The sequence below is a fragment of the Cryptomeria japonica genome, chromosome 7, assembly GCF_030272615.1.
Source record: "Cryptomeria japonica chromosome 7, Sugi_1.0, whole genome shotgun sequence".
NCBI classification, from domain to species: Eukaryota; Viridiplantae; Streptophyta; class Pinopsida; order Cupressales; family Cupressaceae; genus Cryptomeria; species Cryptomeria japonica.
Genome location: NC_081411.1, coordinates 850,162,854 through 850,173,768, shown reverse-complemented (window position 1 = coordinate 850,173,768; position 10,915 = coordinate 850,162,854). Strand labels below are relative to the sequence as shown.

General features: G+C 35.2%; 2 protein-coding genes across 2 annotated transcripts; both read right to left on the bottom strand.

Annotated features, from left to right (window-relative positions):
• Positions 1-891: 891 nt before the first annotated feature.
• Positions 892-2,861, bottom strand: LOC131039569 (adenylate-forming reductase 06235). The gene has a single exon (XM_057972358.2). The coding sequence runs from the start codon at positions 2,754-2,756 to the stop codon at positions 1,278-1,280; it is 1,479 nt and encodes a 492-aa protein (XP_057828341.2). The 5' UTR covers positions 2,757-2,861; the 3' UTR covers positions 892-1,277.
• Positions 2,862-8,854: 5,993 nt separating this feature from the next.
• Positions 8,855-10,552, bottom strand: LOC131039570 (adenylate-forming reductase 03009). Its single transcript, XM_057972359.2, has one exon. It carries the CDS (start codon positions 10,488-10,490, stop codon positions 8,922-8,924), a length of 1,569 nt encoding a protein of 522 aa, XP_057828342.2. The 5' UTR covers positions 10,491-10,552; the 3' UTR covers positions 8,855-8,921.
• Between the last annotated feature and the right edge of the window lie 363 nt (positions 10,553-10,915).

The following is a 10,915-nucleotide window of genomic DNA, read 5'->3' as shown; positions in this document are numbered from 1 at the left end:
AGATCCTAGATGAATAACCCTATAATGCATCATCATAAAGACATCAAACTTACATTTATTAACAGCAAATGATAGTCACGATAGCTTGTTAACATTTAAAAGGATACATATTGCATCTTATATCTTGCAACCATTGTAAACAAAAATATACGGAGTTTGATCATTGCATAAGGGCTGAGGTAATACAATTCCACACCCTAACATAAAAATATTTTAAAGATGTTCCTAAATACACATTGATAAAATTTAGTTAACAAAGATGAGGAAAAATTTATATCCAATTTATAACTACATAGATATAATCATATATGTTAAATAAAAATATAATTGTAAAAAGATTCAAAAGCACAATAATTATTTTGTCCATCTTTAATTTGGAGAGTTTAGAATCACATTAGACCAAAAAGAAGTAGAATTAATAGATTTATAATCTAAGAGCAATAACATGACATAATCAAATATTAGCAAATGTGCACAAGAAGCCAAATACCCCAACATCCTCCATTTTTTAATTATACTTTAGAAATATTGTACGAGGAAATATTTGTTAACTTATTTTTTAGGCATGCAACTCATTTTCAGGTGAAATAGGAAAGTTATAGATAACTGTCTTCAAAAAAACATAAGAAATTTGACAATTGAAAGGCACTAGGCGTTATATTGGACAAACATTGATTAACAAACTTTTATTATTTGTAATGTTTTTTTAATATGGAAACAATTAAGTCTTTAAGATGCTTCAATACATACATTTGATGTATGAAGGTAACTTATATATTGGTGCGTCCTAGAAGCTGGATAAACATTTTTCTTCAATATCACTCAAATTTTATTCGAACACGACATAAAATTATATTTTCTACATTTCTAAAATTAGAACAGTATAAGCTATAAGAAGTCCATGAGCACGTAATTTTTCCAAAAAAATACATTTACTCAGAATATGACCGCCATTAGAATTAAAGATTTCACAAGACTATTAAACCATGTCACAAATATACTAGACACATACCAAGAGGAGCTGCTAGAGACACTTTGCTGCCTACATATTTGAATTTACTTGTATGTTTTGTTATTTATGGAATGCGTGTCCTGCCTTTCGGAGCGATAATATTGCGCAAAGAACCTTATAAAAATAGACAAGGAATAAAGCTACCATAAACAAATCATCTTAAATGCTTCGCCCAAAAGCAGGATCTTCATGCATAATCTAGTTGCCCGGCCGTTGGTTCGGTCCTCATAAACATATCTTCATTTACAGACATGGATTTAACTTTTTAAGAGTCCCAGATTGGCCCAAAAGCTGGAATCCCTTCTCCTCTGCATTTCTTCACAACGTCTCGACTACCCCTCGGATTGCTTGTCACAATAACAACTTGGGCGCTCCAATCTCTCACTGCTTTCACTGTCAATTCCGCCACATTTGGACGCCCTGAAACAGCGGTATCATGAACAATCATCTTTTCAGATGGGTAACTCTCAATCTTTCTAACAATCTCGTCTCCAAAATTTCTCTGTATGGATTTCGCCACCCAAATGAAATACACGTTTGCACGAGAGCGCTGCAGCATAAAAGACAGGAAAACGCCAATGCCGGATCCTGTAGCCACCACCACCACTTTCTCATACATGTTTACCAGATAAGGCAATCCTGCAAAATGAATACAGCGAGTATACAAGAATTTCGGCGGATCAGAAACCAGTCCTGTGGTAAAATCTCCAACTGCCCCCGCCAGCATCATGTGCTCATCTTTCCCGTCGGAGATTATTCCGAAGGCGTGCCAATCTGAGAGAGGAGATCTGCTAATCCGGCCCAACAAACCGGGATTCACTCCGCCGCCAAATTTTATCAAACTAGCTTGCCCGGACTGCGCCGACACCTGGACAGCGACCTTTCTGACAGTCAGCCATGGAAAGATTATGAGCAAGGTGATGAGCAATGTAAAAATGAAATCTTGTTTCTTTACAAGATCCAAGAAACGTAATTTGTATGCCCGCTTTGTTGGATTGTATGATGCAGTGAGAATGACAAAAGCCCAGAGCAATGCAAGGGCTATCCAGCCTGCAAAACGGTGGATTTCTTCGAAGAAGTTGTGATGGACATGGCGGACCAGTGGAAATGCCGCCGCCGAACTTATGAACAGAAGCCCCAGAATGGCGGCTGCGACGCCAATTATAACACCACTTGTTGATTCCCTGTGGCGGAGAATTTGTACGAGGGAGTAAATCAACCACATAATGGACGAAATCCCACAACCGCTGTGGATTCCTCCTAAGCACTGAAGAAAAGAAGTGGCGGCGGTCTTGAGTGGGATTGGAACCCACGACCTGCCCAACATTTTGACGGCGACCCAGAATACGATCCTCAGAAAAACTTCACTTCTGCACAGCACCAGCGCTAAAATGTTGCCCACTGAGAATAAAGCTGCTTCTTTTTCAGCATATGGAAAATGGCCTGTGGCAGCCAAAATGAGTGCAGTAACATTTAATGCAAAAGTTGTGATGAACAATCTTTTATAGACTGTAAATAGGCCCTGATCCAGCAATATCACTGAAAGACGTGTCTCTGCTTTTTTTGGGTTAGGCGCCGCCCTTCTTATTTCTTCCAAGACTTGTGGAGCGCCGAAACCGATTTGGCGCTCCAAATCTGATGCGCTACCATTTTCGATGTCTGATATATTGAAGCTGCTCAAATGGCTATCTGATCTTTCTGTGCTAAAATTTGTACTGGTTTCCCCTGAGGTTGTCTCCTCCATGTTTTTATCACACAAGCGTTATCGCTTCTGTGATAAAATTGAAGATGTTTATGTTTTAGATCCTTGTCTCGCAAAGAAAATATACTTGTGCTCCTTTCATGACCCCGATTTCTTCGGATTTCGGGTTTCAGGTCTGAACGGCGATGTTTTACTGTACAGATGGCGATTTAACGAGCATTGCCGACATTTTACACAATTTTTTCAATCGTCCTTTGATTGATGCATTCTCATTGTTCCTGAAAACTTCATCAGCAAGAAGAAACAAAACGACGAAAATGTAGTGGTGGGTTTCGATACGTCGTCGCCTGCCGACATTACATGTCATCTTTCATGGAGTAATTTCAGATATCCGCAAAGGGACATTCACACGCTTCCTTATGAGTTTTGAGTGTGTGTTACGAGTCGCCATTGACGTTCCAGAAAAAAAGGATGGGTGATTTGATGTGTTCCTTTGGAGATTCCCATTTATGTATTTGCATTAGACCAGGCTTAACTATATGCCCGTTTCCCTTTCGACTTCAGATGAGTCGAATCATTATATATAATATATAATATATCAACATGAATTGTCGTTTGGATGAATAGGTCAAATCAGGGTACAGCCTAATCTTTATACAAAATAGTATTCTAAAAAAAATCATTTAAATTTGTAATATATAGTATTTTTTCGTAAGAATTTTTGTGGTTTAACAGCGATGGGATATAAGCATGGAGATTTCATTCTTGAATATGTTGTGTTTTGTAGATTTTTGAAACTGTATGGAGTGTTATTTGTATGGAGTTTAGCACTTTCAATAAGGAGAAAGAGAAACTTTCATTTTTATAAATATAAGTAGATTGGAAGTGACTTAATATGTGAATCAAAATCTCAATTATAGAAAGAAAATGTTTGAAAAAATATATTTTTTATAACAATTCAAATCTTAATTTCAAATAAAATCAAAATTGATTAATTTTTTATTTTTTTTGTTTTTCTTATGAAATTTGAAAATGTAAGAACTTCATATTCTAATATAACAATTATTAATATTATATATTTGTAGTCAACATAATATGAAACAATAATGTTTGCTTCAATATATTCATACAATATGAATTGATGTTTGAATTAATAGGTCAAATCAAAAGAAAGAGAAATACCATTTTTATAAATACGATTAGATTGAAAGTGAATTATAATGTTAATGTCATTTGAAAATTTAATTATGAAATGAAAATATTGAATTTTAAAAAAAATAAAATAAAAATTCAAATGCTTATTTAAGATAAAATCAAAATTAATTACAAATTCTCATTTTCACATTTTCTTAAAGAACAAACAACAAATAAATAAAGTTTCAACATTTATTTTTTATTTTTTATGTTTTTCCTTGTAATTTTTGAAGATGTAAGAATTTCACATGCAAACACAACAATAATTAACATAATATATTTGTAGTCAACATAATATGAAACGATAATGTTTACTTTAACATATTCATGTAGTATGAATTGACATTTGAATTAATAGGTCAAATCAGGGCAAAGGGAAATGCCATTTTTTTTTATAAATATGGGTAGATTGAAAGTTAATTAAAATGTTAATGGGATTCAAAAGATTAATTATGGAGTGAAAATTTTGAAAAAATTAAAAAATAACAATTCAATTATTAATTTAAGATAAATAAAATCAATTACGATTTTTTTGGTATTTTCTTAAAGAATAAACAACAAATAAAATAGATAATTTTTATTTTTTATTTTGATGTGTTTCGTATAAGATTTGTAAAAGTAAGAATTTCACATGCAAATACAACAATAATTAGCATAATATATTTGTAGTCAACATAATTTGAAACCAATAAATATTATATAGTTATGATTTATCTACAATAACATAGGTTATATCTCTCTAGTTGAGTGGTCAACTCTCCAAAGATTAGAATGTTTTTAAATCATCAAAATTGACTAAAAAAAATTTAGGAATTGAAAATAAAGATATATCATTTATAATCTCATATAATCACATATATCACATAATTCATTGTTGAAATAGAATAGTATCGCCTTAAAAAAAACAAAATAATGATACTAATAATGTTTGTTTTTGCATGATTCTAATGATAGAAAAAGAATACATCAACTAACTAATGTCTAATTAATTACCTCTACTAAATATTTATGATAGATCTCCATAATATGGTGGCATGTATTTTTTGAAAAAAGAGGTAAAAAATTATTAATCAAAGAGAATCAATATAAAGCAATAGAGAACAAGGCCTAACAAGGACCAAACAAAAAAAATAGACCCAAATTAACCTATCATATCCTCCATAACTACTCTACGATTTGGATATCCTCTTGGGACAAATGTTCTCAATCACTGGCATTCCACCCCTCCATGTGCTCAAAAACCCATTTAGCGAAACCATCTACCACCTTGTTGTATTCCCTGTGAATGTGACAAAAGGAGACACAATCCAAAGAAGAACTCAGTCAAAGAATCTATATAGTCACCAGAGCTAACTCCCAATTCACTCCATCCATCCTTTTCTCATTCAACATGTCAACCATGACCTGTGAATCCGACTCAAATATGATTTTCCTCCAACCAAGGGCACACCCTCTTTCCAAAGCAATAAGAATGGCAAGGGCTTCCATGAAATTATTCGTTTTCTTCCATTTATAAGTGGAAAAAAGAAATTGGACATATGTCCCAATACCTCCTATCCCAACATGCCCGAGATTGCCCCTAGAAGAGCCATCAATATTGATCTTCAATATTCCATAAGGAGGAAGAAGTCACTGCCCTTCTTGATGAATCTTCTCTTTAGCATGCCTACATTTCTTTGGGTTAAAAGGTCTATGCTTATCCCCAACAAGGTTCTAATTTCTGGTTATACCGAGATCACTCTAATCTATATTATTCAAAAGATCATTCTTTCTTGAAAAGTTCTCCTACAACATGCAAATAATTGTCTACCACAGTGATACACCAATATTTCCTTGTCCTAAAAAATCCTATGATTTGTTTCTAACAAGAGTTTCCTGTAGACACCTAAAATTGTCCTGCTTAATTAAATAAATATTTTATTTATTTAATTAGTTCATTCATCCTCTTCTAGCCCTTTTCTCATTTAAATAAATATTAATATTTATTTAAATATATTTCTTCTAAATTAAATAAATACTTTTATTTATTTAATTGGTCCTACTTCCTCTATTAATTAAATAAATCTTTATTTTTAATTAATTAATTATCTTTTTCTTCTATGACACATGTCATTTATCTCTTAATCCTCCTTTACCTACCCCCTTCATCATTTTATTATTTCCTCTACCTAGCCTTTAATCTTGCCGACCATTTATTTCTTTCACCTCTTAATCTTATCTTTCCATTTTCTAAAGCATCTTCTATATAAGAGGATACTCTCATCATTATCAACCCTAAGGCGTCTACCTTGTGCAATCAAGCCTTCTTGCGATCAAGTGACTTCAACCACAATCCGTTCTTTGTTGAGCTCTTGTGCATATACAAAATCTAAGAGAAAATATATCAAACAAGATCAATGGAGATAGGAGACAATGGCGATTGAAATGCTACTTGGCATGTGAATGGTAATATTGTTCATTTGGTGATTTGCATGTTCTTAGGTATCTTCATTGGTGTATGGTGGATGTTTGGTTGTAGAACTAGGGTTTGTTGTGGTTGGATCTTTGTGGCTTTACAATAGTTTACCATCATCATTTTTCATCGTATACATTTCCAAATAATAAAAGTGGAACCAATCTCCCAAGCCACATGAAGAAAGATAGTATTTGTAGGAGGTCTTCCAAGGCTATTCCAAAATTCAACTAAAGGCGAGGCATGAATGTGCACATGATTCCATGCCCCCACCATAAATGCCAAATATCTCTGGAAAAGGAGCATTCAAAAAAGATATGAGAAGTAGATTCTTCACTATTTTTTCATAGAAAACAAAAAGGACCCTAGAAACCTCTTTTTTGTAAATTCTCTCAACTAATGCATCTATTTCACTCCACTAGCCATATGAAGAAGTTGTATTTAGGCCAAGAAAACTTATTCCATACCTGTTTCCACCAAGTAATACCAACCTTCCCATAAGTTTGTATGTCCAACTCCATGTAACCTAAAGCCATAGATAGCTTACCTTTTGGATCTGGACCTCGAGGAAGGACATCCCTTTCCTACAAAAAACTACAAACTCTACCATTCAAAATCTTGGCAAACTCCTACTTGTCTGCCTTAGATTCCCCTAGAGGCAACTCCTGGGGGTCTTTCCATCTATAAACCTCCAGCTGACCCAATGATTGAATAGTTTCAAAGTCTTCAAACCTATTTTACTCGCCTCCAAGAAGTTATTACATATGGGTTGTAATCGAGGAAACATTGATATGATAGGTGGATGACCATCCCAAAAATCATACCATAAAAGAGTATCAAAGCCCTTATTACAAATCTAGAAAATCCCTTAATTAATTCAGCACCCCTCTTAAGAGTATTCTAAATTTCAGAGGCACTACCAACAAGGTTGCATCAAGGAATGTCAGCCCTATCCACTCCTCACAGATACTTATAAGATAAGATGTGGGTCCAATCTTGATATTGATTAGTACACCATCTCCAAAACAACTTAGCAGCCAAAACTTGACCACTAAGAGCCACCAACTAAAGCCCAAGACCCCCCTCCTCTTTTGGCTTATAGACAAAATCCCACTTCACCAAACTCCACTTAAAGATGAAAGCAAGGTCCTTGCCCAAAATAAATTATAAGAGAGAGCTTCGAATTCCTTAATGAAACTTGAAGGAGAAGTCTGCACAAAACACTTGTAAATGGGAAGGTCTTGAATAGTTGAAGTGATCTTTATCACCCACATACATTGTTAAAATATTATGTTTGATCAAACTTTTAATATATTTTTTTGTTAATCGAAACCCTACCACTTTTGCCTTAGATGGAATCTCTTACCCTTCTTTTTATGTTTACTATTTTGAAAGATAATTTTCAAGCAAGTTGTAGTTAGTGATTATTTTTAATGCATGTGAAAAATGTTATCCATTGCCTTTCTTTGTTGTTTTGTAGATTTCTAATAGAGTGTTCATTGTGAGGAGTGTATAACAATAATAATCCATATCTAAATCCATTGAGTGTCAAATTATTAATTTTCATTCTAAGTGTTTTCTTTTACTCAATAATACATCCTCATAGTAGTTTTTATGCACATCAAAGTGGAGGAAAAATGTAATTATGGAAATTGCATGTAAATGCACTTTTCCCTTATAGTGTATGACCACTTTGATTAGGGTGTTATTTATATAGTAACATATCTACAAGTGGCATATTATTGCATATAATATTAGTTCATGACATTATCCCAACCTATTCCCATCATCACTCATCAAAAGATTGGTTTCCAAAGTCATAGATCTAAATAACAAAATTTTATTATTGAAAATACAATTCTTGACCCTATTGACTTGCACATATGTTTAATTTTTATAGTATATTGTATTTAGAAATAAATTCTAGTTCATTGATATTCATTGCAGAGCATTGTCGTAGAGCATTCATGATACATTCATATGAACATTGTGATGGAATACATTAGCATATGTTATCTTAGGCATCCTTACATTCTTGTTTATTGTCTTCAATCATTGTTGCAAAAAAATTAATTTATGCTTAAGCAAAGGAGAACAAATCCTTATCTATTAAACTCCTAAATGTTATTTCTTACCACCACCCAATTTTTAAAATCAAGCAAGATACATTTGTAATAGTTTTATACTTTTGATTATTCCAAATCTACGTCCCAATTCAGATATATGCATTAAATCCAATTTCATACTTACAAAAATAATCCAAACAATCATACAAAGCTTGCAGTTTTAAAACCACTTCTCTAACAAATCTTGATTTATTGGAAGCTTAAAAAATTGGCTCAAAATTCAAAATTCAAAATTCGAACTAGACTTTCAACTAGAACAATTCAATCACCACTCCAAATCGTAGGTCATCAATTTTATTAGATTAAATAATTTATTAATCATTTATATTATTGTACTTAATTAAATAATATATATATAATTACCGCATTATACTGAATAAAAACATATGTTACATGTCTCCATTTATTAACTGATCTATGTTGCAGACACTTAATTCAGGAGTCCCAGATGGGCCCAAAAGCTGGGATTCCTCTGGTTTTGCATTCATTCACTACATCTCTACTCCCACTCGGATTGCTCGTCACAATGACGACTTCAGCATTCCAATTTCTCACAGCTTTCACAGTCATTTCTGCAACATTTGGACGCCCTGAAACGGCTGTATCATGAATGATCCTCTTTTCCGGAGGGTGGTCTTTCACCATTCTCACAATCTCCTCTCCAAAATTCTTCTCGATGGATTTTGCCACCCAAATGACGTAAACTTGTGCAGCACAAGGCTGCAGACTGAAGGACAGAAAGACGCAAATGCCCGAACCAGTAGCAACCAGAACTACTCTGTCATACATGTTTATCAGATACGGCAATCCTGCAAAATGAATGCAGCGAGTATACAAGAATTTCGGCGGATCTGACACCAATTCTCTCGTAAAATCACCCACTGCTCCGGCCAACATCATATGCTGGCATTTTCCGTCGGAGATTATTCCAAATGCATGCCAGTCGGAGAGAGGAGATCTGCTAATCCGGCCGAGCAATCCGGCATTTACTCCCCCGGCAAATCTTATCAAACTTGCATGAGCAGACGATGTTGAAACTTCCACTGCAACTTTTCTCACAGTCAGCCATGGCAACACTATAAGGAACGTGATGAACCAAGTAAACCACACGTCCTTCTTCTTTGCAAGAGCAGAGATACTCACTCTGTAAATCCTGTCATCTGGGTTGTAAGATACAGTGAGTATGAGAAAAATCCAGAGTAAAATTACCGCAGCCCAGCCGGCAAAACGGTGGAATCCTTCAAAGATGTTGTGGTGCAGATGGCGGACCAGAGGAAATGCCGCCGCCGAGCTTATTACCAGAAGCCCTAAAATCCCAAAGGCGACGCCTTTAATCATGGCGGAGCTTGTCTCAGGGCGGCGGAGGGATTCTACAAGGTAGTAAATCAGCCACATTATGGAAGAAACACCACACCCACTGTGGATTCCTCCTACGCACTGGAGAAAAGAAGTTGTGGCGGTCTTGAGTGGGATTGGAACCCACGACCTGCCCAAAACCTTCACTGCAACCCAAAACACACATCTCAGAAAGGCCTCGCTACGGCACAGAACAAGAACCAGTAAATTCCCCACTGAGAAGAAACCGGCTTCTTTCATGGCGTAGGGGAAAACCCCACTTGTAGCGAACAGAATTGTACTCAAATTTAGGGCAAGGCATAGAATGAAGAGACGCTTGTAGACTGTAAACAGGCCTTGATCCAGCAATATGACTGAAAGGCGAGACTCTGGTTTTGATGGCTTCTGAGGCAGAGTATCCTTTTTGGGCACTGGTAAATCCGAGGAATTCCAAAGCTCCTCCTGTTGTTCCACATCATTGGCTTCTTCCTCATCGTCGTCTAAATTACAGAAATGGCTGCTGGGTCGGCTCTCTGATCTTTGGAAGATTGCCCACCGATCACTGGGAAAAATTCTGTTAAAAGATCCGCGATTGAACGACAATCTCCTGTCGTTTTTGGTTTCAAATGACACCCCACGACAACTAGAGCACTTCATCGATTGCTCCATTTCTTAACGGAGAAATCTCGGCCAGTTCAGGGCTACATTGAGCAAGGACAATATGATATTGGGTTACCTACCTTTTCCTACAATTAATTCGTCTTTCATTAAATTCTGTCTAAATTTAGTCATGAGATGCGAATTCTGTGAGGTTCAGCAAGATTCGAGCATCTAATTCGGTCTGTTTTAGCAATGAATCTATGCACAGTCGTCTGAAATCTACGCTGCAAGGAAAGCCAAATGTCTGAACCTTCGCTGAAAAGGAGGAGCTACTATTTCTACGTTTTATTACGACACTTGTTCCTGCCAGTGACCAATGGGCAGCTGCCGAATTCAGAATATGTTTCAGCAAATTGCTGCTTTTTAAACCAAATGTCTTTAGATGGTTTCTTGAATATTAAGATTACCAGTGTTTCTAACGAGAAAATTTATTA